Raw genomic sequence first — 24,740 nt, 5'->3', positions numbered from 1 at the left:
GAGAACTGCACAGTGTTGGTTTTAGCTGTCCTTACTAGAAGTAAATTACTTCTGAGGACGTCTTATTTGCTTTATTTATAGATTTAAAAAAAGAGAGAAAGAGAAATCTCTTTGTTTACAGCCGTAGAACAATCCTAGTTCCTGATAATGTCTGGATTCTGTTATTTTTTTACTTTGCAACATAATATATTTAGTGACCCATTATATATATCACTGACACATTTTGTTTTATCAGTTGACCCATGATGTTGAACCGTAGTTTGTCAAGAAACAGGCAGTGTGGATCACACAGTGGAGTATTGGGTGTCCAGACTTTTCCTCCAGACCAATTGCTGAACACCCTGCCTTATGCCAATGTGAATTTTCAAAAGGATGAAAGCAATTGGATCCAAGGATCTTAATTTATGGCCTGTGGAAAGTTGGACATTTCATATTCTCCAATTAGTTCATTTAAATATTAGTATCCCTGCACTTGGATACCCTGTGACCATTTGTCATCTGTGTGTGTGCTGCAGATGCCTGGAAGTCTCTGACTGACAAGGTGCAAGAGGCCCGTTCGAACGCCCGCCTGAAGCAGCTGTCCTTTGCAGGTAACAGCCTGTGCTGAACACTGGAGGGCAAACAGATCTTTCTGTGGGGGTCTTAGACTCTTACTAGTTCCAGTTAACCTGTTGCAGGCTTTATGGAGGGTAATTTCTTCCCAATGGAAGGATCAGAAACTCACACAGAATCCAATAGCTAATACAGTGCTGCTGTGACAGCTGTGTGGTGTCCCAGCTCTTTGTGACGAGCTGCAGTATCTTCCTGCTCCAAGTCTGCACTGATAATTAGTGTTTGTTGTCCTCTATTTCTTGTTCCAGGTGTGAACGGTTTGAGGATGTTGGGGATTATCCATGATACTGTTGTATTCCTGATAGAGCAACTGTATGGAGCAAAGCACTGCCACAACTACAAGTTCAGATTTCACAAGCCAGAGGAGGCCAATGAACCTCCTTTGAACCCACACGGCTCTGCTCGGGCCGAAGTCCACCTGAGGCAAGTGTGAGCCTTGTCAATATTGGGGTTAATGGCCCTTTGGCTCCAGATCTTATCCTGTGGCAGGGCAGGAGCAACAAATCTCTGCAGCTCTAAAGCTCTCAGATAAATGTTAAAAACTGGCACATGAAAATCAACCATTCGGCATCTTTGAATTCTGCACATTTTCCTGTGCCACTTTGTGGCCCTTTGGTTTAACAAAGCTTTCCTGGCTGGGGCTGTTACTGGAGGTTCTCAGAACCTGCTGTGTCTGCCCTGATGTGCAGGGCTTTAAGGGAGGGCAGAGTAGGGGAGGTGTGAGACAATAAACATGTCAGACTGTTGTGGCAACCATGTTTATTTTCAGTCAGTAAAACAAACTCTCTTTGGTCTCTTTAAATTGCAGGAAATCTGCATTTGATATGTTTAATTTCTTGGCATCTAAACACCGACAGCCACCAGACTACAACCCAAATGACGAGGAAGAAGAAGAAGTGCAGCTGAAATCAGCCCGGTATGCAGCAGGCCTCAAAGGTTCAAAGGGGAAAATAGTGTTGGGGTGTTAAAATGAGCAGGTCACACTTAGTTAAGGCTTGTGTGCTTTGAGGGGTATTTAAACATTGGAAGCTGCCAAGCACTGCCAGACATAGAGGTGACTTCTGCAATAACAAAAGAAGTGACAGCTGAAGGTGACCACCAGACTCGTCTGCCTTCAAATGCTTCTTTTCCTTGCCAGTGAAAACAATCTGATGAGAATTTGAGGAGGAAAGGGAGGAAATTATCTTTTAGATATATATATATGAAAACACTGCATTTATTTTGATTGTGTTATCTGTAGGCTTCAGTGTCACAGTGTATAAATTACTCCATCTTGGAAAGTGCCCCAGATAATACATGGCACAGAGTCTCAAATACAGGTCATCACTTAGCAGTGCCTCTTTGTTCCAGGAGGGCAACCAGTATGGATCTGCCAATGCCCATGCGCTTCCGGCACTTGAAGAAGACCTCCAAGGAGGCAGTTGGTGTCTACAGGTACGGTTTTGCTCTGGTACCATTGCCCATAGCATAGGGAAGGGTGGAAACTGGAAACCTTCTGTGAAGCCAAACTGCAAAACTGAGGGTAAAAACAGGCTTGAGATTTTTTCCGTCTTTCTTCTGTCTGCCCAAGTTATTTGTAAAGTAATCCTCAGCACAGACCACTTGCTCCTTGCTGGCTCTACCTTGGCAATAGCACAGATGTAGGCAGAGTGACCCGGTGGTGTTCTTGTTAGTGTTCCCTTAGAGAAGGGTTAACGGTACGACAGTGGTCCTTGTCACAGCCTGTTTTTTGCAGCCTTTGCAATCTGATGTTCTTGAGCTTCGCTTGTCTTGTTTGAAATAATTTGCTTTTCTTCTTGCATTTTAGGTCTCCTATCCATGGCCGGGGTCTGTTCTGCAAAAGGAACATCGATGCAGGTGAGATGGTGATCGAATATTCAGGCAATGTCATTCGCTCCATCCTCACTGACAAACGAGAGAAATACTACGACAGTAAGGTGAGTTTTGGGCTTTTGTAGATGTTCTTAAAGAGTTTGGGAGAGCTAGAAAGTGGCTGTGAAGGTAGGACAGGCCTATATGAGAATTCTGTTGGGGACATCTCAAATTGTGTTTACTGACTTCTTGGGTTCTTTTCCTTCTAGCTGGAGCTTTAGAGGCACTTCTCTTTCCCTTCTGTGGTCTGGACAGGGTCTCAGATTAGTCTCAGTGAATGTGGGGATTAAATTATTCAGGCAGGAGTGTGTGAGGCCCAGTGGAGAGCGGCTGCAGAGTCAGCCTCAGAGCTGGGCTGTGTGCTGGGGTTGCTGTGCTGCCCTGCCCGCACTAATCCTCCTCTGTCCTCCCTGCACAGGGCATCGGGTGCTACATGTTCCGCATTGACGACTCCGAGGTGGTGGATGCCACCATGCACGGGAACGCAGCCCGCTTCATCAACCACTCCTGCGAGCCCAACTGCTACTCCCGGGTCATCAACATCGATGGCCAGAAACACATTGTCATCTTTGCCATGCGCAAAATCTACCGAGGGGAAGAGCTCACTTATGACTATAAGTTCCCCATTGAAGACGCCAGCAACAAACTGCCCTGTAACTGCGGTGCCAAGAAGTGCAGGAAGTTTTTAAACTAGAACTTCCGTCAGCTGCAAGTGAGCCCTGCAGGGCCTGGGGTGAACCAAAGCTTCGAGTGAGCCCCTCCCCGGCCCCTCGGACGGGACAGAGAGGCCAGAAGCAGGAGTGAAGATGGACTGGGCTCAGGGACCTGAGACTGGCGGCCGTGTTTGTCCGAGTCCACATCTTCATGTCTCGCATGTGCACACTCACCCTTGTAGAGACATGGGCGGCTGGAGAAGATCAGCATGGTTATGTTTTTGCTATTCTCATTTCCCCCCGCCCCCATATTTGTTTCTCAGCGTGGGGCTAATGAGTGGGAGAGGAGAGGGGAGGTCACCCCAGGCCCTGGCACAGGGCAGCAGTCGTGGGTCGTGTCCCTCTCTGTCTCCTGGCCAGAGCTCTCCTTCCTAGGGCTGAGTCAGTGGTTGGGTAGTGCAGTATTTGAGCTTGCCTCCTGGGGAGAAGGTCTGTGCCTCGCCAGCAGCCCCCAGGGACTGCATGTGTGCAAAACACTATGTGTGAGTGGGCGTAGGTACACGGGGGGCTGGCTTGGCTGCTCCTCAGGAGAGCAGAAAAGAGCGGCCCACAACTAGACACAAGAGTTTGGATGACATATTGCTCTGAAATCCCTGCCTGAGAGCAGGGGAACTCCTGGCATTCTTTGACAAAGAGGGCTTGTGCCAACAGTTGGGGCACTGTAAATCTGCCAGCGAAGGCTCCGGTTCACCAACGCTCCCTCCGTGGCCATGTGGGAGGGAAGTAGTCCTGTTCTGTCTCCAGCAGCTGGGTTCCTCCTCCATCCAGCGAGCTCGTGGCGCAGCCAGCCAGCGGCGTCTGGAGGAACCGAGGTCTCTGGAGGGAGGAGGGAGTGCGAGCCAGCCCGGCCTTGGCCGCACACCGCTCTGGAGCAGGAGCTGGGAAGGACTGGTGTGGGGCCATGGCCCTGCAGCCTGTCGTGGTCAGTCATCTGGGTGTAGTCATGTTGTGTTCCCCAGAAGACACAGAAGGACACCAAAACAGAGCCAAAGTTCTCTGCAAAGGCAAGGCCAAGTGCCAGCTGGCCTCACCCACAGCATCCCGAAACGCATAGGAAACACGGGAGGCATTGGCACAGTGGATGAGGAGCCAGGCCAGGTCTGAGCAGGTTGAGGGACACCACTGTCCTGGTTGGAGCAGTGTGAGTGCTCCTCCCTATGGGGTCTGCCCTGTGCCTCAGAGCAAAACCAGAGAGAGACAAATGAGAGACCCAAGCCTGACAGTGACAACATTGGATTCTGCTCTGTTCTGTTTACAGTTTAGTATTTAAGGTTTTATAAATGTAAATATATTTTGTATATTTTTCTATGAGAAGCACTTCATAGGGGAAAGCACTTATGACGAGGCTTTTTACAGTGGTATTATCCTAATTTAAGAGAATCTCTTTTTAATGATTTTTTTATTTTCATAGGATGGTTCTAGGAAATACCTGGCTGGACACAGTCTGAGCCTTTCTCCAGTGGGGGGGTTGCTTTAGTTTTGTTTTCTACTCTTGTTCTGCCTTTTTGACTTCAGTAACTGTCTCTGGGAGGGTTGACTGGGCCTTAAACTGTATTTGCCCATAAGGATGGGGGCAGGAGGGAGAGCTGCCCAGCATGGTATTAGCTTCGCTCTGTGGGAGGACAGTGTTTGACTCGGGCAGATAGTTTGATTCTGCCTTGCCCAAGCTGGTATCCTGCAAGAGTTTAAAAAGGAAAAGCAAGACAGGATGAGACCTGACTCTCAATACCTCTTTGCTGGGCAGCCAGTCTGAGACACACACCTCCTGCCACAGTCTGTCCTTCAAAGGCAGATGGGTTTTTCTGTGCAGAAGGGAAAGCAGAAGGCGCCCTCGCTTTTCCGAGCTTTCCTGGTGGTTAGGTTGCAGTTGTTACAGGAGCCACTCTTCCCGGAGCTGATGTATCCGAGGGCTGCTCTGAACCGGCACTGGCAGTTGGTGGGGAAGGGACCGGGAGTGCCTGCTGACTCCCCAGGCCTCTCAGAGGGGCATCCCCCATCCACACCTCTCTGGTCTTGAGACTTCTTCCTCTGCCCTGAGAAGGAACAGCGCTCGGAGGTTCAGAACCTGCCGATTTCCTTTTGTTATTGCACTGTGTGAGGATAATTTGTTGGTAACTGTTGAAAGCAAAGTCACATTGAGGCTGCATTCGTTACTGAGATGATTTGATGCACTGACAGTTTGGGAACGCACATATTTGAGGAGCCCAGAGAGTGCCCGCCCGGGGGATCTGGGCCCCGCGGCCCAGAGCACAGCTGCTCTCGGCCCTTTTCCTTCCGTTTCTGACGCGGGGCGGGGGCATAGCCCTCGCCATGGCAAAGCCCCTGGATTTATCCCAGAGCTCAGCTACGCTTCCTCACCCCGCGCTCCCCGATTTCCTGGCTGCAGGAGGAGGTTCCACTGGGAATCGCTTCCCAGAGCCGCCTCACGTGGGGAGAAGTGGGAAGGATGGTCAAGGGGAGCGCTGTGCCTCAGGAGTCCCCAAGAGCCAAGTGCCAGGCAACCTCCTCCCGCCGGGACCAGCCGAGCCAGCGGGCTGCCCGCTTTGCTGCTATTCCCGTCGCGGCTGCCTCGGCAGGAGCCGCTGTGGCCAGTGAAACTGTCTGTACCCCAGGGAGCTGCACCCGCCGTGGCCAGTCCGGGCTCCTGGGGACACCAGGGCAGCTGAGCCTGCCTGCCCTCAGCCCCGGGCTGGCCAGGAGCACCCAGCTCCCCGTGTATGAATGTATATTTTATAAGGACTGACGCAGATCATGGTATCTGAAAATACTAAAAAAGGACGTTAGGGCGTTTTTGGGTTTTTTTTGTACAAACCGACATGTTTTTTTTAAAGGAGAAGCGGGTCATTGCAAAGGGCTGGGTATCTTTTTTTTCTGGTTTTCTTTCATTTCAAAGCAATACCAAGTTCTTCAGCAGGACGGTCTGTGCAGAATCATGCCATTCACCCATACACTGGTCCACTCTCAACACTTGCAAATTTTTTTATAACTATAAATACAATATATATAGGAACTAATATAGTAATGCACCGTGTAATGAAGCCTAGTTCAGTATCGGTTCATGGCTTTTAATTCTCTTTAACACTATAGATAAGGATTGTGTTACAGTTGCTCACAGCTCCAGGAAAGCCTTGCTGCTCATTCCCCACTGGCAGCCAGGGCCGGAAGCTGGGAGCGGGTGGTTTGGCCTTTCCTGGCCCTTCTTGTTACAGTCAGTACTTGTATAACTTGGTTTCTTCCTTTCCTTCCTCTCGTTTTGGTTATGAATGTTGGGGTACCACCTACATATAGGGAAAAATGTGCTCTGTGCTTTCCTGGTATCTTTTTAACAAGGTACAGTAGCTTCGTCTATCGGCCGAGAACTATACTTGTGGTGTTTCTTTTATTGAACTTACAGTCTCTTTAGTAACTACAGATAGGTGAATAATTGTTTCAAAAAACAAAAAAAAAAAAAGGAAAAAAAAAAAAGCTCTGCAAAGGCAAGGTTATGTTCTAGAAATACATTTCTTGACAACTTATCATGTATAACAAAACTTATTTTTTCTTGTGTTCTTCCAATCTACTGGTTGTTTGTTTCTGGGTTTTTTTTTTTTTTTTTTTGGTTTTTTTTTCGCTTTGGTTTTTTGGGTTTTTTTAAAAAAAGAGGAAACGTGTCTAAAGTACATCAGTGTTAACTCCCTGCCACAGGGAAGAAGGAAATACTTTAATAGTTTAAAAAAAATGCTGAAAGCTCTGCAAAAGACTGAATGTAAAAATAAAAAGTGTACATAGTTGTAAAAAAAAAAAAGGAGTTTTTAAACATGTTTATTTTCTATGCACTTTTTTTTATTTAAGTGATAGTTTAATTAATAAACATGTCAAGTTTATTGCTGCAGAGGGCTCTCTCCATTTCTTCCTGAGAACTGAGAAACTACTTCTTCTCCAGGACACTCACAAGGGATGGGAGCCCCTGGCCAGCACCAAGGGCTGCACAGGGTATTTAGTGAGGAGCCCTCGGCTCCGGTGTGTGCGAGTGACCTTGGGTCACTGCTGGGGGCACTGCCCGGGCGGTGGGGCCTCAGCCCAGGCTGCCATAGGACAAGGCAGTGTGAACATTAACTGGGTTGTGGCAGCCTCTTGTACCTGCAGCCTTGTCACAGGCCTCAGTGACACAGCAGCATGGCCACAGCCAACGACAGGGCCGTCCTGCAGACCATCTTCAACCCCAGCACCCCTTTTGGGGATATCCCAGGGTTGGATGAGGAGGAGGAGGATGTCCAGGATGAAGGTGAGTGATGCTGCATCAGGTTCTTACTGGAATTGCCAGCAGGGTCCCCACAGGGCAAGCAGGTGGGCAGGGAAGAAGGCTCTGCAGGCTAGGAGCAGTGCCTGCTTGAGGATGGACATCAGCACCCTGCCCTGTGTCTGTTCCCTTCTGGACAGGGAGTGTAGGGTGGCAGTGGGACTCGGCCCCGTGGGTCGTCCTGCTGCCTCCACCTCCCAATCACGGTCTCCCGTTTGCACTGCAACAGTGGAAGCTTTTCCGTTGGAGCTGCTGGATCAAGTCCGGGAGCTGGAGCTGCAGGGGGTTTCTGCGGCTGAGTCAGGAGACATCAGCACGGCCCTGGAGCGGTTCAGCGAGGCCATTCGCCTGCTGCCCGAGCGCGCCTCGGGCTACAATAACCGGGCCCAGGCCCTGCGTTTGCGCGGGGACGTGGCAGGTGAGCAGCGCAGGTGCGGCTGGTCTCCTGGAGGTCCCGGCCCCTACCAACGCCTCTCCTCTTTGCCAGGTGCCCTGCAGGACCTGGACGCTGCCATACGGCTGAGCCGCGGGTGCGGCCGTGCCGCCTGCCAGAGCTTCGTGCAGCGCGGCCTCATCCACCGGCTGCAGGCGCGGGACGAGGATGCCCGGCGGGACTTCGAGCGCGCAGCGCGCTTGGGCAGCGCCTTCGCTCGACAGCAGCTCGTGCTTCTCAACCCCTACTCTGCGCTCTGCAACCAGATGCTCTGCGAGATGCTCGGTCGGCTGCGCAACCCCGATGGAACCGGAAGCGACTGAGACGGGCAGGAGATGGGCTGGGTAGAGCCGTGCTCCTGAGCTGGCCAGGCAGACATGTCCTGGTGGCCAGAAAAGGTTCACATCCTCAGGTGCCAGAGCTCCTGTTCCTCCTCCTGGCTAACAGCCAGGGACTGGAAAGTACCAAAGCACCTTGCTGTGTTTGTCTCGCTCTGCTCCACCCCGAATAAAGCTCCCTCTGTTCCCAGCACCTGGGCTCTGCTTGTGGCATTGCAGGCATTGTGATGCGATTCCTAAGCGTGCACAGCCCCGGTGAGATGGGTGGCGCCGTGGGTGCAAGTCTGGGCCCCCTTCCTTGCAGAGGGGAGATCCAAGGCGAGGGGACGCGCACACCCCATCCCGGCCGGGCAGCCTCCGGCCGCTCTCGCAAGCGGCGGGACCGACCCCGCGGCTGCGCGCGGCGATCGCGCTCGGGGAAGGCGGCGACGGGGCCCTGGCGAGACGGACGAACACTCGCAGCCGTGCTGGGGCCCGCCCCTGCGCCGCATGCACTGCCCTGCCTGCCGGGGCCCAGGCGCAGCGCCGCACTGCAGACTGGGCTGGACACAGTAGCAGCAATGCTGCAGGTAAGGTGCGGCTGTGTGCTGGAACACCGGGGCCCAGCGTGGTGGACGCCCACACGTCCCTGCTCTAGCTGCCTCTCTCCTAGCGCTGAGCACGGCTGATATAACATGGGGTGTGCCAGCGGCTGGTCGGGGGCTGCCCTTACCCTCCTGCTGCTACTGCTGCTCAGCCTCCTGGCGCTCTGCTTGGCAGGTGAGCCTGTGGTGGGGTCCGGTGCATGACTCCCAGAGCAGGACCCCTGCCACAGCTCTGATGTGTGGGGGGCTCTCTGGCAGCACTGGAGGAAGTGGACCCCACCACTGACAGGCAGCCGCGAACAGCGTGCACCCTGCAGGAGGGGGAGAGTCGTATCTTCACCTGCTGGGTTCCCCGGGCAGCTCCCGGTGCCACGCTGGCCTGGTACCTCAACGGTCAGAAACAGGAAATCAACCTCTCGACTGCAGACACTGCCAGCATCCTCACCCTCACCGGCGAGCGCTCCGACCACCAGCTCAACTGCTCCCTGACCATCCCGACCTCCAGTGAGACCTACAACACCTCCATCCTTCTCAATGTGCAGTGTAAGGTCCGCCGTGCTGGCCTGCTCCAGACTGGGATGTAGGGAGGGTGTGTGGGGCTCCCATCCAGCTCGGGCAGGACCATAACCTGCATCCATCGCAGCCATAGCAGGGCAGCATCTTGTCAGTCCTGTGCAAACAAGGTAGACAAGCGCTCCCGGACCCAGGCAAGACAAATCCTGCTCCTAGCTGTGTTTTCCCCATCCCTCCTCCCCATCTCACTGCCTGTTTTTTACCCAGATAAGCCAGAGATCCTGCAGGAAGGTGCCCACTACCAGCAGGTTAAGGGCACTGGCCTTCTCCTGGTGCTCTTTGTGCTGGTGCAAGCCAACCCACCTGCCAGCATCACCTGGATGGACCAGGATGGGCATGTGATGTCCAACACCTCAAAGTTTCTCCTCCTGGGTGCCACAAGCTACCCAGGGCTGGCCAACCACTCAGTCCACATCCATCTCAACTGCACAGCTGGAAACCTCTCCATCAGTGCAGCCAACAGTGTGGGCATCGCCACTGCCTCCCTCCTGCCCACAGGTAACTCTTGCGGGGTAGGCATGGTGCAATGGCCCCGTGGAAGGGTGCTGAGGGGTCTGCACTGCCGGTACAGGTCTGCTGGATGCCCGTGTGGAGCTGCCTGTCCTGGGTGTTGCCATTGGAGCAGCCCTGGCCCTATCCGCCCTGCTCAGCCTGGGCTCCTGTGCTGCCTGCCTGGCATACCGCTTGCCCAAGCTTGTGCGAGGTCCGGGGCCAGCAGGACCCAGCCCACCCAGCCAGTGCTCCCATTGCAGCAGCTCTGAGCCCCCGCAGCCCCAGGGCACACGTCTGCCCCGCCAGACCCAGTCCCTGCCACCCGACCTGCGCCTCGGTGACCTTGCGCAGGAAGATGGAGGTAAAACCCTGATGTGCCAGTGCAGCGAGACGTGTGGGGCTGCAGGTCCTGTCTGGGTGAGGGATAGATGTCCTGGCTCTCATTCCTTTGCTTCCCTGCAGCTTCCCCCAAGGATGCAGGAGCCAGTGCTAGGGGAGAAGAAAGTGCCCTGCTGGGACTGGAAAACTCCCTGATCCTCAGCAAGCTTGGTAAGGGGAGCAGGTGGGCAAGCAGCCCTAAAAGATGTGTTGTGGGACATGGAGCTCCATGGCTGCCCCAACAGGCAATGAGTTCTTTGTCCTGCAGGTTTTATCCAGCTCCCAATGTCTGGGCGCATCTACAAAGTGCCCAGCATGAGCAGTGATGAGATCTGGCTGTGAGCTGCAGCGTGGTGCCCATGAGCCAGGGCTGTGCCAGCCCCCGCAGCCGAGCAGCTGAGGGTGCCAGGAAGGCCGTGATGGAAGTGGCAGCTGACCAGCCTCAGCTCTGTGCTGTGCAGGGCTTGGGAGCTGCACCGTCAGCCAAGGCATGGTTTACTTTATGAACTTTACTGATATTCTGTTATAATCAAAATGCATCAAAACTGTTTATAGCCAGGCTCTAGCACTGCGATTCCTCTTGGGGTAAAGCCAAGCACCAGCTTTGCTTTAGCAGGTTTGTGACTCGCTGCATGATCCTCTTTGCCCCTGTCCCTGCTGCTGTGGCAGACAGGTGGGAGGTCAGTGGAGCAGGGGCTGAGGAGAGCTGTCCCAACAGCAATAAACTGAATCCAAGCATCTCTGTGGTGCTGCACAGGTTATTTCTGCTTGACAGGAGCTAAGGGACTCTTCTCAACAGGAAAGGGGGTTCAATAATAAGGAGCAGAGGAGATTCAAGATCTCCAGGTCAGAGATTGCAACACCCTGAGTAGATCTCAGTGTTGTGTCTGAATGTGGAATTTATTCCTCTTTGCTCCAGCCCTTATAGTGTGTGCTCAAGGAGCCTCTGCTCTGCAGCACCTGTGGTACAGAGAGCCTGACACTGGGAAAAGCTGGTTTAATGCTGAACTCCTTGGGAACAAGTCAAAAATGGAGCCATTAGGCAGCTTCTGTAACAAATATGGTGAGTCAAGCCCTACTCCCTAACACAGAGCAGCCCAGCAATGTCTCTAAGATCAGAGAGGCTTCTGATTTGCTGTGTGATATCTCCCAACCTGCTCTGGGTACACCTGTGTCCAGTGGCAGACAGTGATCCAGGAGATGAGGCTTTAATGTGAAGCATCAATTAAAGCTCAACACCTCTGCCTCCGCTGCTTGTGAGGGTGGGTTGGATGGTGGGCTCCTGCCCTTCTGCCCATCAGCCAGGGGCTTGAAGTGCTGCAGAGAAAAGAACATGCTCATGCAAAGATTTGACTGCCACTGCTCAGAGCACACACATGCATCTGAATGCACTGGCCACACCCTGAGTTGTGTGCTCAGCAGCCAGCCCAGGGAGATGCATTCTGGCTTGTGCTGGCCTGTTGAACAATATGGCACCTCAGCCCAGAGCACAGCCCAGCTCCCTGTGTCAGGCAGAGGCACCACGGAGAGATCAGCTGAGAACATGTTCTCTGAGGCACACCAGTCCTTTGCACACTCCCATTGCCACCACAAAGCCAAATGTGAAGGGCCCAGCTGTGCAGTGCTGCTAGCTGGGTGAGCAGCACCTGGGTGGAGCTGCATACCTGCGAGTTCTTGAACTCCAAGAAGAGGGAGAAGAGGACATGCAGAGGGTGGATCCGGCTCTTGTACACGGGGATGTCCAGAATGGCTGCGGTGAGATCAGAGCATGTGAGGGCACCTCGTCTGCACTGCCCCACACAGAGCATTGTCAGGAGGGGCTGAACTCCCCACTGCCCACCATCACCTGGGGCTCCATGCACCAAAGACTGCAGACCCTGTAGTACAAGAGCCCACCTCCCACTGAAGCGGAGGGAATAATCCCGAGTGTTCGGGGCTCAGCCTGCAGCTAAAGCTCCCTGGCTTTCAGTGGGAGAGAGTGCCAGGCCATTGTCACATTGTGTCAGCAGCACAGCCTCCCCAGCTCACCGCAGATCATGTCGATGTACTCGGCAAGGTCACAGCTCATCTCTGCGCTCGGAAGACCCACCTGCAACACACGGGGCTGTCAGATCTGCTCCGACTGCTCGAGCCTGGGAGCATACAGAGGCCACTGGGGCAGCAGATGGGAATTCCCGTGCTGGGCTGCTCCCCAACTTCTGCCAAGGGTGGAGCCGTGAGGAGGAGCAAGCCCAAGAGGCCTGGACCGTGGAATGGAGCAGGCACCCAGCTTTCATGGGAGGTGGTTTCTAAGACCAAGCTGAGCTAACTACTGGTCACCCAGACAATATACCTTTCCCAGGAGCTCCTCGAATTCTGGTGACCATTCCTGCATCAGGGTCTCGATGTCAGGCATTGGCCTGCCAGGGAAGATTAGAACATCAACTTCAGGATCAAACACAATCTTTCACTCCCAACATCAGGAGTAATCCAGTAACTCACCTGGAGTAATGGACTGTGGCAGGAGGCTTGCAGCGATGCAGTTCACTAATACTTTCAATCCAGCTCTCAATGGCTTTAGGGTTATTTTCTGCATTCTCCAAACTCTTCACTTTTATTTGCTGCTAAAAACACAATATAAACCTGGAAGTGTTTCATGGTGTTTTGGGCCTTTTTGGGAAAGCTGCATTCACTTCTGAATGAACCAGGCCTTCTCTCTTTCCCAGCTGCACCTTACCAATGGATTTCAGCAGGCAAAATGCCAACTAAAACTGGGTATGAACAACCAAAAGGAAATAAAACATCACCTGAAGTGAACAGACCCAGAGTTCATATCAAGACTTGACTGAAGCAAGGCTCAGATTCACTGCAGTTTAAAACTATAGATTCAAGCAAAAGGTCTATTTTTGCTGCTTTTAAAGTCAACTTCTCAGTTGTAAGAGTAAAATGCCATGGTTTTACTGCAGGAAATGTGCAGTAAGTGTGACCTCCCTCTCCCTGACTCACTGTGATGTTGTGCTGCCTGGAGTTCTCTGTCAGCCAAAGGGAGAGCACGGTGGGATCTGACTGCTTGGTCGAGGGCTCATCCAGGACCAGCAGGCCAAGGTTGTCAGGCTTGCCATCGGGACGAGGAACCTGCAGGAAAACAGAGCCCTGTTCTCTGGGGATCCGGGGCATGTGCCTTCCTGTGGGCTCTCTCAGATGTGCATTCTGTGTACAGTGCTGCCTGGAAAGCACACGGTGTTGGAGAAGGAAAACCCAGGCTTTCCCCCAGGATACCCAAGTGCTGTTTGGGAGGTGACCAAACCACCAGTGTAGTTTTGCAGGTCTCTGCCCATCGTGTCTGACAGAGCAGAGCCCAGGCTGCACGGCCTGGCTGCCTATGTGCTCTGAGCCTGCGTTCTGTTTCAGTTCGTGGGGCAGGACAGGGAGAGGAACTTGAAGAAACTGTACCTTTAGGAATGCATCAATGTCTCCAACAGCAGGAATAAAGTCTGGAATAAAAGGCTGCAGCTTGTGCTCAATCTCTATTGTTTTGGGAGTGTATCTGGAAAAAAACACCACCACAGCATAGGTGACTAGAAACTGTGCTGCAATAATTGAGACAAAGGAGAGCCAAGAGTAGGCTAAAACCCTTCCACTCACCTCTTGATGTATTCAAAGAGATCTTTGATTTCAGAAGACACTTGCAGGTAGTCAAAATCTGCTGGATTGAAGTCACTAAAAGAAGGAAGAGAGTAGAGGGAGTGCCTCTCCTGGGCACAGCAAACAAGGCCGGGACTGGTTCACCAGCTGGAGGAACCACCACCCTGAAGCATCGGGGAGGAGGAGGCAGGAGCTGCCTGTCCCGATGCCCAGACTCTGCTCACCCTCGTGAGATCTGGGGAAACCGGTGGGGCTGACAGGGCCCGAAAGACACCCACCAGCCTCAGCCCGGCGCCTGTGGCCAGGAACACCGCTCACCCCTCCAGCGCGGCCCCGTGCTCCTCCGAGTCCTCCTCCGAGTCGCTCTCCGAGGAATCTTCCTCCGAGTCCTCATCGTCCTCGTCGTCATCCTCGCTGAAGGTGGCTGGGCCGGGGAACTGTGCTGCTGCCTCCTCCTGGACGAGAGGTGGGTCTCACGGGATATCACCGAGCCTCTCCGGGCCGCGCCCCCGCCCGCTGCGCTCGTACCTTCCCTCCGCTGCCCCGGCCGCCGCTCCCGGCCGCTCCGACGGACACCCCGGGCCGACGGGAGTCCCGCAGGCGGCTCGCAGCCCCCGGCCGCGGCGAGGGGGCTCCGGGATCGGCCTCAGGCAGCTCCAGGCTCTCGTCGTACGGCTGGTTCTCCACCGGGCGGGGCTGCGCTGAGAGCCGAACTCAGGGGCGGCGAGGCCCGGGGCGGCCCGGCGCCCGCACCCACCGCCCGCCGTGTGCTGCCACGCTGTGTCCCGTACCCTACCTCCGCCCGCGCCCCCGTGTCCCGTTGTGTCCCGCCGTATCCCCCGTGTCCCACCTCCGCCCGCCTCGCTTCCCGCCGCGCCGCCGCCGCCGCCGCCGTCGCCATGGCGACTCCGCCCGCCGCGCCCGGCCCGCGGCCACAGCGCCCACACGGCCCGGCCGCGCCTGCCCCCTGGCGGCGGGGAGGAGCCAGCGCTCCGCCCCGCCCCGCCCCGCCCCTCCGTGACGGTATTTCCGGGTGCGGACGTGGCGCGGCGCCGCCATCTTGCGGGGCCGCCCGGGAACCGGAGTGAGCGGAGGGCCCGAGCGCGGATCCTGCCGCCGCTGCCGCTGCTATGGTAAGGGAAGGACTTGTCCGCCGAGGACAGCGCGGGGCTCGGGACAGCCCCCGGGGCAGCCCCGGGGCTCGCCCGGCCGCCCGGCCTGTGCGCAGGCCGGCGCTGGAGCCCGCGGCCTATTGGGACGGAGCGCAGCGCTGCCGCCCCGGGTCAGGCCGGGGCCCCTGGGGGCGGCGGGGACGCGGCACTTTTTCTCTGGTGACTCGGAGCCACGGTGCCTCCTCAGCACGGCCTCACGCCTGCTCTAATGGGCCTTCGGGGTGTAGGGTGTAACCGGGCTGGTGGTGCCCGTGGGACCCTGTGTCTCAGGGCCGGTCTGGCTCCTTTTGTCTGTCGCGGCCGTTTTTGGGTTAGCACAGACCCGCGTAGAGCTAAACTGTGCCCGAGGTGCGGCTGGGATCAGCGCTGCCACGTTTGAGGATTTCGGATATTTTCTGTCAGTAACAGCAGTTGCGGATTTAAAAGATCCGAAGCGCGGAACAAAATTATCCTGACAAAGAGAATTAACATCTGTGAGAGAGAAATATAGGGAGGAAGTCTGGGCATACTGGGAGATGGAGGAAGTGCAGCTGGAGTGCCGTGCTGCCCTGTTGGTGTGATAACGCCTGCGAGCTGCCCGGGAGTCAAACAGGGGCTTCGTTAACCCGGCTGTGCTGTGCGTATGGCGCTGGGAGATCTAACATCTCACAGCAGTCCTGTGTGTAGTTGTAAGCTGGGGCAGCCTGATGGAAAGTCGATAACTTGGAGCCTCCCCTAACGCTCCCACGGGTTGTACACCTCTGTCTGTGTGACATCGGGAATGATCGTTTGCCTGAGTGAAGCAGGAAGAGCTCTCAGGATTACATTGGGATGGCATGTGGAACGGAGAGGGAGAGCAAAAGCAGAGATGTCTCTGCTCTTAACATAGTTCATTTGCTGGTCACAGAGAAAGACTTAGGATCTTGTTTAAGGAAGGGTGTGCAGGTGAAGTGTGGTGATCAGAGATGCTTTCCGTGGGCACGGGGCAGGACCCTGCTGACACGCTGCTCTCCTCCAGGTGCTGTTGGCAGCTGCTGTGTGCACGAAGGCAGGGAAGGCCATCGTGTCCCGGCAGTTTGTGGAGATGACTCGCACTCGCATCGAGGGGCTGCTGGCTGCATTCCCAAAGCTGATGAACACAGGGAAGCAGCACACTTTTGTGGAGACAGAGAGCGTGCGATATGTGTACCAGCCCATGGAGAAGCTCTATATGGTGCTGATTACCACCAAAAACAGCAACATCCTGGAAGACCTGGAAACACTCCGACTCTTCTCTAGAGTGGTAAGGACTCGTTGTGACATAGCCCAGAACGGTGCTGTTGTGAGGGATCTGTTTCTGAGCTGGTGCAGGGGCACTGTGTGCCTCCACTTGGTAGGTTCTGTGTTCCAGAGCTTCCCTTCCTCACTGGACAGAAAGCTCTGAACTTTTGGTGGTAGTTTTGAACTCCACATTAAAAAAATCATCAGTTGTACTTCACCTGGTGAGACCAAAGGGCTGACTGTTGTTTAGCATTAACCATTCTTTGTACAGTGTGTGGTTCTTACAAGTGCAGCGCTGCTATGCGGGGATCCTGAAGCAGCAAGTTTGTGCCTTCACTTAGCCAAAGGGTTTTCAGGAAATTCACTGCCCCCAGCATGCAGTTGGGTTCCTTTGAATTAGTGTTATGAGGAAGCTGAGAGGTTTTATGTGGATTTTGATGTAGAAAAACTGTGTCAAAACTTCATCTTGTTTATTGACAATGTAACGGTACAAAGAGCAGTGTAAAGTTGTGCTGGGCTTAGGTCTGGCACAGTTGTGACCCCTGGGATGGTAGAAAGAAAGTGTTTACATGGTAGTGTTTGTGGGTACTCCTTTAAAATGTTCTCCCCTTCTAGATCCCTGAATATTGTCGAGCTCTGGAAGAGAATGAGATCTCAGAACACTGCTTCGACCTAATCTTTGCCTTTGATGAAATTGTTGCCCTGGGCTACCGTGAGAATGTAAATCTGGCGCAAATTCGGACCTTCACTGAGATGGATTCGCATGAGGAAAAGGTGTTTCGGGCAGTCAGAGAGGTGAGCAAGGACACCTGCAATCCTGACATAGGGTGCCTTGTCTGAGAAGCACCACTTTTGCTATACAGAGGTGTTCTTCCACTTTGGCAGGGCAGTGCAATTATTTAACTTTTCTGAGGGCTAAATGCTCATATCTTATTTCTTTTTCCTTGGCCAGGGGTTTTTGGGCAACTGCACTTGGCTCCTGTGCAGGGCAGGGCTGAGGTTGCAAAGCTCCATCAGGCTCTTCTCTTTTCCTCCAGACACAGGAACGTGAGGCGAAAGCCGAGATGCGCCGTAAGGCGAAGGAGCTGCAGCAGGCCAGGAGGGATGCAGAGAGACACGGCAAGAAGGCACCAGGGTTCGGGGGCTTCGGCAGCTCAGCCGTGTCTGGGGGCGTGACAGCAATGATCACAGAGACCATCATCGAGACCGAGAAGCCCAAAGTGGCACCAGCTCCAGCCAGGTAGGGGGGACAGCAGGTGGCAGATGTTGGAGTCATTGTTGGCTCAAACCACGTGCCCGGAGGGTCTAACATGCGTTCCTCATCTGTGTAAGTATTGAGGACCATTTGTGCCACATATCACAGTAGCACCCCGTAATCTCTTTGGATTCTTGGGTGGAAAATGGGCTTTCATTTTGTGTAAGAAAAAGAGGTCCCAGCTCCTGGTAATACATGTTCTGGATTTACATTTACAATCGAGATATAGTCCTGGAACTACATCTCGATGTCATTTATAACTTGGTACCCTTCACATAAGGTGGTCAGTTCCATGCATGTTCTCCCCCAGAAAGGCTGCCAAGTTGAATGCTGTGTTGTTGGGATGGTCAAGTTACAGCATTTGAAGGTTACCAGGAAGGGGTAACCCATTGCTGTCAGCTGACTTGGAGATTATTACACATTTTATTTAGGCCTTCAGGTCCCAGTAAAGCCTTGAAACTCGGCGCTAAAGGGAAGGAGGTGGACAACTTCGTGGACAAGCTGAAATCGGAAGGAGAAAATATCATGACTTCTGTAGGCAAGCGCTCTGCAGAAGCAGCTAAAGTTCTCACTTCTCCCATTAACATGGAGAGGTGAGTGCTGCCCTTGCTTTGGAAGCAGTCTCCTCACAGCTCTTCCTGTGTGTGGCCTTGGGAGAGAGCAGGTTCTCTGCACTTCTTCAGCTTTTTCCTGTATTTTCTTACCTTGTAATTATAACAGTTGGGCAAAATCTGGGAAAGCATGTCAGCAAAAAAGCAGATGTGTAGTTTGGTTAGGCATCCTCTCAACTAAAATGGTCTGTCCATCCATTGTTGAGCTGGGGTTGGGAATTTTCCTGTGCTTTTTTCCCTGCGCCATTTTCTCTGTTTCCCAGCCTTGTTGCTGCTCAGGATGGAAGTGTTCACAGTTCATTTTACACACAGCAGCTGAGAACCTTTTAATGCCCTGAGCTGTGCACTGTGGCCTGTCAGAGGGGATTTGAGTGACCAGCTTGTCAAGATGCTGCGTCACTGCCATTTAGCTGGGCTGCCATCCCTTGCAGACCCATATGCATGGATCCTCCTGCCCCTGAGTTCACTGTCAGAGCAGTATTAGCTGTGCTGTTGTTTGGGTGCCCCTGCTCAGTACACACAGCCTGTCCTTACTGAGCAGTCATCTCTGTTGTCTGTACCTACCAAGACTGTAGGACTTGAGCTTTTTCCTCTGTCTTTTTAGTGTGCACATGAAAATAGAGGAGAAAATCTCCTTGACTTGTGGCCGTGACGGAGGGTTGCAGAACATGGAGCTTCATGGCATGATCATGCTGCACATCTCTGATGAAAAGTTTGCACGGATTCGCCTGCATGTAGAAAATGAAGACAAGAGGGGAGTACAGCTACAGGTAAAGCCTATTTTGGAGTCCCATGCTGTGGAACATGTTTTTGCTGCTTTCCAGGGGAAAAATAATGGAAATACTCGAGTATGTTGCTGTCCTGTGTTCTCATCTAAGCCTTCTTAGCAAATGCGTTGGAAATGGGAGTAGTCAGTGCAGGTATTAGCAGAAGTGCAGGGCCGGTCATGCTCAAGGGATTGAAGTTCACTGGAGAAATGCAGTCTTGGTCCCCATCCTGCTCTTGGAGCCTTATCTGCCCAGCCGTGCACCTTGGCATGCCAGGTGACCTCACTTGGACTTTGCAGCAGCCTGGTGTGTTGCTCAGTGCCTGTTGGGTGATGTCAGCTGCAGCTGTGGAGTGGAAATGGGATAACAAACTTCCTGTGCCAATGGGGAATTGATGTATTCTCTTGGAAGGTCTTTCTTTCTGAGGTTGCTTGTCCTGTCACTGCTGTACCTGGGATGCTTGATGGCAGTCAGCAGTTGCAGCTCAGAATGTTCTTGGGAGATTGGTCCTTCCCTTTCTCCCTCCTCATGTGACCTTACAGATCCCTGGAGGTGGTGCTGCTTTGACACACTCTGGCTTGCTCCTCGTTAGGGACTCGTCTGTACATCATCTCTGTCTGCAAGTCCACTTCCTTCCAGTGCATCCATGAGTGGGTTGCTCACAGCGCTGCCACAGACCGTGCTTCAGGTGGAAGATGACACCAAACCCTTTGCTCAGTCCTGTCTTTCTAGTGCAGCTTGAACAGGAACTTGCAAAAAATCCTCTGCTTCTAAAAAGCTGCTCACGCTTGAGGTTGTGAAGAGAGTGTTTAAATGGAGTTTGGCCGCTGATGTATATGTGCATTAAGGTTGCTGAGGGGGGACAGTGTTATGGTGTCAGGCTGTTTTTCCCAACAGCATTAGATTGATTTTTCTTGAAATATCTACTGTAATCATTCAGGATGGTCTTTGACTTACAGTTGTTCTGTAGGTACCAGCCTGCATCGCTTGAGTATCTGGTGCACGTGCTTGTAAGAAAGACAGTGGTGGGGATCCTTCTTGTCAGATTAGCATTTTCTGGAAGCAATCCCAGGTTGATAAGCAGTTGTGCTTCAGATGGGCTTCTGAGCCAGGAGGAAACCTGATGTGTGTTTTGTCAAAGCAAACACTGGAATGTGTAGGCCTGTCCTGGTAGAACCTTCATTACCTACGGTTCTGTCCCTGGTCTTAGACCCACAGTCTGGGCATTTGTTCCTCTTTCAGACTCACCCAAACGTGGACAAGAAGCTCTTCACTACAGAGTCACAGATCGGTTTAAAGAACCCAGAGAAGTCATTCCCTATTAACAGCGATGTGGGTGTGCTGAAGTGGAGGTTGCAGACCACAGAAGAGTCCTTCATTCCATTGACAAGTGAGTGCAAGTCTGGGGGCTTGGGCAGAAGAAGCTGGTGATTGTCCATGAGCTGCTGGTAGCCACCTTGCAGCAACTGGGCTGCCTGGAGCCTGGCATGTTGTAAGACCTTGGAGATGCTATGTGTATCTGTTGGATAGTGCCTGTCTTTGGCAGTGTGTGTTTTCTGTAACCCCTCAAGGAAAATAGAGAGCTTTTCTTAAAGTCAGCTTGAGGGTGATTTCACTGGGTGTTCATCATGTGCATCATCTTGTGAAGGCCTATTCCACACAAAAGGCCTGCGTGGTTCACCTACTGTCTCTGTTTCCTCAGTTAACTGCTGGCCATCAGAGAGTGGGAGTAGTTGTGATGTTAACATTGAATATGAGTTGCAAGAGGAGAGCCTAGAGCTGAACGATGTGATCATCACCATCCCCCTGCCGTAAGTCATGCTCCTTATCACACAGCACTAATGAGTCCCATCACCTCCTTCCCCTCCCTGTTTTGTGGATCTGGCCAAGCCAGTGTGTGTTAGAGACATTTTCTTAGCTCTGTGCAGGGAAGTTATTGTCACTTCTCATTGCCTGCTCTAGGTCTGGTGTTGGTGCCCCAGTGATTGGGGAGATTGATGGTGAGTATCGCCACGACAGCCGGAGAAACCTCCTTGAGTGGTGCCTGCCGGTGATAGATGCCAAAAACAAGAGCGGTAGCCTGGAGTTTAGCATAGCGGGGCAGCCAAATGACTTTTTCCCGGTGCAGGTCTCCTTCGTCTCCAAAAAGAACTATTGCAACATACAGGTATGGTCACTGCGTATGCTCCACAGGTGGGATGTCACCCTTGCCTCAGTCCCCAGCTGGCTGACACTGGCTGTGCTGCAGGGGCACCGTGCTGTCCCACTGGCCATGGCTAAAGGGTTTAACCTGCCTCTGAGACTGCTGGATTCGGGAATGCCAGCAAACAGCACTGGCAGCTGACACTTCATGGAGTTTGCCTGAAGATTCAGTTGTGTCTTCAAGTTTCTGAGTAGTCATTAATTCCCTTCAGGCTTTGTTGGAAAATCCATTAGCCTTGTAGCCAAAACACTGCTTGGCATACAGCTGTCTGTCTCCTCTGAAGTGTAGCCAGTGGCTGCCACTTCGCTCCTCTTCGGAGATGCAGTTACCTTACCACAGAAAATCACTCCCCTCCTCAGGGATCCTGGGAACACAGGTCTTTGTTTCTGGGCTGAGCTGTGGTTTAAGGGCAGCAGGTCGGTTGTGCTATCGTGGTGTTGGGAAGCATGGTATCACTGCACTAAGGGAGTGATGTTCATTGCTGAGCTAATGTTGCCTCTTGTCTCCGCAGGTTACCAAAGTGACCCAGGTAGACGGGAACAGCCCTGTAAGGTTTTCTACTGAAACCACCTTCCTGGTGGACAAGTATGAAATCCTGTAATGCCAGACATGGTGACGCACAATGGAAGAAATTTTTAAATTAAAAAAAACGAGGCCGACGTTTATTCTGAATGTTGGGAACGCCACAGCCCCCTCTGCTAAGATGCGTGGCTCTGTCTGCCATCTACAGTGTTCCGGGGTCACAGACATTTTTTGCAGAGAAGTGACGTGCTTATGGGGGGAAAGGCCACAAATTTCTTTGGCAGATTTTTACCGACTGGCAAAAAAGCAAGATCTCCGCAAAGAGCCTGACTTTGACATGCTCCCCACCCCGAGATGCTCGGAGCTCAGCCCAGAGCCGACCAGACATCATTCTATCCTGAAGCATCACGTGCTGTTCCGTTGTTGGTGCTGCCATTTTAATTTCTCCTTGGCCTCTGGTTCTTATGCGTGGGACCATTTGCTGGTCCTGACCTTTCCATCTCGTGGAAGCTGAGCAAGTTGACCTTGCCCTCAGAGGTGGGGGGTCATGGCAGGGGCGTGGGGTGGGGAAGAGGGACCTAGGGGTTCAGTCCTTTTGCCCCACACAGTTAGTGCTGTTCCTCCAGCTCTGCTGTGTGGCCGGGGCCCAGCTCCAGGTGGTCTGGTTCATACTGCAGCAGGGAGAGCATCCAAAGGGGACTGTGTCCTCACTGTCTTCCACAGCTGTTCTCAGGCCAGGCTTTGGAGGAAGTTTAGTTAGGTTAGAACCAGCTGTATATCCTTTGCATGGCCGTTTTGGTGTCTGGGGAGGCTGTGGGCTTTGTCTGCCTGGGTGAAAGGAGCTGTGGAGCCTGGTTGACTTACTTGGCTTGCATGTCAGGACCTGTCTCAAGTCAATGTTGGTTCAGTACTGGCAGATGTGGGAGAAGGAAATGCTGGTTTCCAGGTAATGTGGGGGCTGATCCAAGCCATTTCTCCTACTGCTGCCTCACTAGTGTTATTTGCTTCATCTCGGAGACCTGTGCTCCCTCACAACTCATCTCACCTGGATGGCTGGGGCCTGTCATGAGTATCTCCTGCCCCTGGGCACACCTCACCTCTGCAGCCAGAGGGCCCGAGTGCAGGTGGAAGGCAGGGGCCCTAAAAGTGTGTGTACTGTGCTCTGTGAGAGACAGCCAGCCTGTCACGGGCCCCTGGGGTCCTCTGCCAAAGAAGTTTGTGGTCTCTCCTCTGCTGGCGGCACCTGAGAGGAAATCAACCCTGGTTCCTGTCCTGAGAGGGCAAGCCCTCTCCCCTAGCAAAGTAGGCAATGAATCCCATTAACCCAGTCCTGTTCCAGAGCTGCTTGTCTGTATGATTTTTAAAATGGAGTCTAAGTTAGTTCAAGCCTCCAAGGAGCTTTTTTTTTTTTTTTCCTTAAATTCATTGGAGGGTGATATTTAAACCGAGCCGAGGTCCCCACTTTTTGTAACCCTGTATGATCCTGACCTAGGGAATAGAGCACATTCCAGTGTACACAGAGAATTCTGAGTCTTTAATCAAATAAAGTACTGTTAAAGGACTTGGCTGGGGGTCGTGAGGTGCTTCCGGAGCCGGGACCGGTCAGCCCTGGCCGGGCGGGGGCGGGACGCGCCGCCACCGCTTGGGGCGGGGACGCGGCGAGGCCGGAGTGCTGGACGGGGAGCGGCGGCGGAGCGCGGCAAGGGCTGTCGGAGCAGGGCAGCGAAGGTGAGCAGCCGCTGGCAGGGGGTGGGACACTCCCGCAGTTTGTGCCCCAGGCGACCGCTGCCCTTGGGGAGCCTGTGGGGCTGGGGTCAGCATGTCCTGTTATATGCGTGGATTTCCTCGCACTTCAGAGGTGGCTTCGGGATGTGGTGGTGACAAGAGAAAGCTCGGCTGCCTTGGCCCGTGTTGGGGCTACGTGTGAGACATGTTGGGGCTCCCTGGGGTATCTTAGGAGGGGTACAAGGAAGGAGATGCAGACAGGGAAGTAGGAAAAACGCAGCCATAAAACCAATCATTGCACAATGTTTTGGTGGTGTGTGGGTGGGCTGGTGGAAGTTGGTTCCGGATCCAGTGGTCCACGTCAGTGGTGGGTTTGCTGGTGTATGACCCCGGAGAGCAGCTTGGTGTTGGAAGGCAGCCAGACAAGGTTCTCCCATCCCCATATCTGCTGCAGCTCATGGGCAGTCACAGGAGGAGATGGTGCTTGGCCCATGGCCACCACTGCTGTCTCTGACACCTCTTGGGGAGCCTGGGAACAGTACTGGTCTGGCTGGATCCTTCCTACTCCATGGCTCGACCTTGTTTACTCCAGCTTCCTGCCACACTCCTGCCACAGCCCCTTCAGCTGCTCTCAGAAAGCCAGAGGAATCTGGCAGTCCCAGAAGGTCCAGCTGCTGTGCTGAAGGGCCACTGTCTCTCCCAGTCCTCCAGCTGCCCTGCAAGCCCCCAGCCCTCTCTGAGCGCCTGCAGCCAGGTCCCCTGGCTGAGCACCACAGGCAGTAGCAAGGCAAAATGGCTGGGTACTTTTTGATAACTCCCTGTACATTTGGGCTTGCTGTGTGGTGCCATATATTGGTACATGTGGGAGGATGGATTGTAGGACAATAGAGATAGTGCTGAAGGTAATCTCACTCCTGGGGAGTTGCAGCTGTACTAATTACCAAAGAGTAGGAACAGCCCTGCCCTTAATAGGGCACAGCTGTGTCCAATATGTATGGGTGTTATAAAAGAGTGGGTTAGGAGTGCTGGAGTTTGTTGGCTGTGCTGCGAGGAGGAAGGGTCAGGTGGTCATGTAGAAGAAAGAAAAAAGGAGTTAGTGTTGCAAGAAGCTGCCTGTGGGAACTCACAGAGAGAAGGTATGAAAGCTTTATAGTAAGATAACAAACTAATGGTGACAGTTTCCATCCAGTGTGGATTGGTGCCAAGCACCCATGCCAACAATTGGTGGCCCATACAGGATGGATTCTGACAGGTATGTGTAGGGTACCAGGGGCAGGGCACCATGCAGGGGGATGGAGCCACAGTGTTGCATGGCAAGGGATCCTTGCTGGCAACCAGAAAGAGGAAA

General features: G+C 53.3%; 5 protein-coding genes across 8 annotated transcripts in view; 4 read left to right on the top strand and 1 right to left on the bottom strand.

The window, feature by feature from the left end:
- The window catches only part of KMT2A (lysine methyltransferase 2A), a gene marked incomplete at its 5' end in the record, with an annotated part of 40,506 nt that extends 33,438 nt beyond the window's left edge, over nucleotides 1-7,068 (top strand). For both annotated transcript variants that reach the window (XM_084221656.1, XM_084221657.1), the window contains 6 exons: nucleotides 516-590; nucleotides 861-1,035; nucleotides 1,421-1,528; nucleotides 1,963-2,046; nucleotides 2,420-2,549; nucleotides 2,903-7,068. In XM_084221656.1, the coding sequence (XP_084077782.1) occupies nucleotides 516-590; nucleotides 861-1,035; nucleotides 1,421-1,528; nucleotides 1,963-2,046; nucleotides 2,420-2,549; nucleotides 2,903-3,178 (848 nt within the window). In that variant the 3' untranslated portion in view covers nucleotides 3,179-7,068. The remainder of the gene's footprint in view (nucleotides 1-515; nucleotides 591-860; nucleotides 1,036-1,420; nucleotides 1,529-1,962; nucleotides 2,047-2,419; nucleotides 2,550-2,902) is intronic.
- A 281-nt stretch (nucleotides 7,069-7,349) lies between these two features.
- Nucleotides 7,350-8,405, top strand: TTC36 (tetratricopeptide repeat domain 36). Its single transcript, XM_084221567.1, has 3 exons — nucleotides 7,350-7,461; nucleotides 7,706-7,894; nucleotides 7,964-8,405. Exons 1-3 carry the CDS (start codon nucleotides 7,353-7,355, stop codon nucleotides 8,230-8,232), a joined length of 567 nt encoding a protein of 188 aa, XP_084077693.1. The 5' UTR covers nucleotides 7,350-7,352; the 3' UTR covers nucleotides 8,233-8,405.
- Nucleotides 8,406-8,921: 516 nt separating this feature from the next.
- Nucleotides 8,922-10,672, top strand: TMEM25 (transmembrane protein 25; the record flags this gene model as incomplete). The annotated part of the gene is made up of 6 exons (XM_084221559.1): nucleotides 8,922-9,006; nucleotides 9,090-9,374; nucleotides 9,612-9,902; nucleotides 9,976-10,257; nucleotides 10,359-10,445; nucleotides 10,543-10,672. The coding sequence occupies 6 exons, from the start codon at nucleotides 8,922-8,924 to the stop codon at nucleotides 10,614-10,616; spliced, it is 1,104 nt and encodes a 367-aa protein (XP_084077685.1). The 3' UTR covers nucleotides 10,617-10,672.
- A 384-nt stretch (nucleotides 10,673-11,056) lies between these two features.
- On the bottom strand, nucleotides 11,057-14,844 carry IFT46 (intraflagellar transport 46). 2 transcript variants are annotated; one of them, XM_084221460.1, is made up of 11 exons: nucleotides 14,749-14,844; nucleotides 14,427-14,594; nucleotides 14,217-14,353; nucleotides 13,899-13,973; nucleotides 13,707-13,800; nucleotides 13,260-13,388; nucleotides 12,756-12,877; nucleotides 12,607-12,673; nucleotides 12,303-12,363; nucleotides 11,939-12,024; nucleotides 11,057-11,591 (listed from the first exon to the last, which is right to left on the bottom strand). In XM_084221460.1, exons 1-11 carry the CDS (start codon nucleotides 14,797-14,799, stop codon nucleotides 11,496-11,498), a joined length of 1,086 nt encoding a protein of 361 aa, XP_084077586.1. In that variant the 5' UTR covers nucleotides 14,800-14,844; the 3' UTR covers nucleotides 11,057-11,495. The 2 variants fall into 2 exon arrangements, with proteins under 2 accessions (XP_084077586.1, XP_084077587.1); XM_084221461.1 differs by having other exon boundaries at nucleotides 12,756-12,874.
- A 91-nt stretch (nucleotides 14,845-14,935) lies between these two features.
- Nucleotides 14,936-23,228, top strand: ARCN1 (archain 1). Of its 2 annotated transcripts, none has more exons than XM_084221618.1 (10): nucleotides 14,936-15,031; nucleotides 16,068-16,331; nucleotides 16,925-17,104; nucleotides 17,347-17,549; nucleotides 17,996-18,157; nucleotides 18,780-18,945; nucleotides 20,185-20,332; nucleotides 20,645-20,753; nucleotides 20,905-20,942; nucleotides 21,657-23,228. In XM_084221618.1, the coding sequence occupies exons 1-10, from the start codon at nucleotides 15,029-15,031 to the stop codon at nucleotides 21,707-21,709; spliced, it is 1,326 nt and encodes a 441-aa protein (XP_084077744.1). In that variant the 5' UTR covers nucleotides 14,936-15,028; the 3' UTR covers nucleotides 21,710-23,228. The 2 variants fall into 2 exon arrangements, with proteins under 2 accessions (XP_084077744.1, XP_084077743.1); XM_084221617.1 differs by having other exon boundaries at nucleotides 20,905-21,109.
- Nucleotides 23,229-24,740: the final 1,512 nt, after the last annotated feature.

The sequence above is a fragment of the Fringilla coelebs genome, assembly GCF_963513975.1.
Source record: "Fringilla coelebs genome assembly, chromosome: 25".
Lineage (NCBI taxonomy): Eukaryota > Metazoa > Chordata > Aves > Passeriformes > Fringillidae > Fringilla > Fringilla coelebs.
The sequence above is the reverse complement of the archived record's forward strand: the minus strand, read 5'-3'. Positions and strand labels throughout refer to the sequence as shown.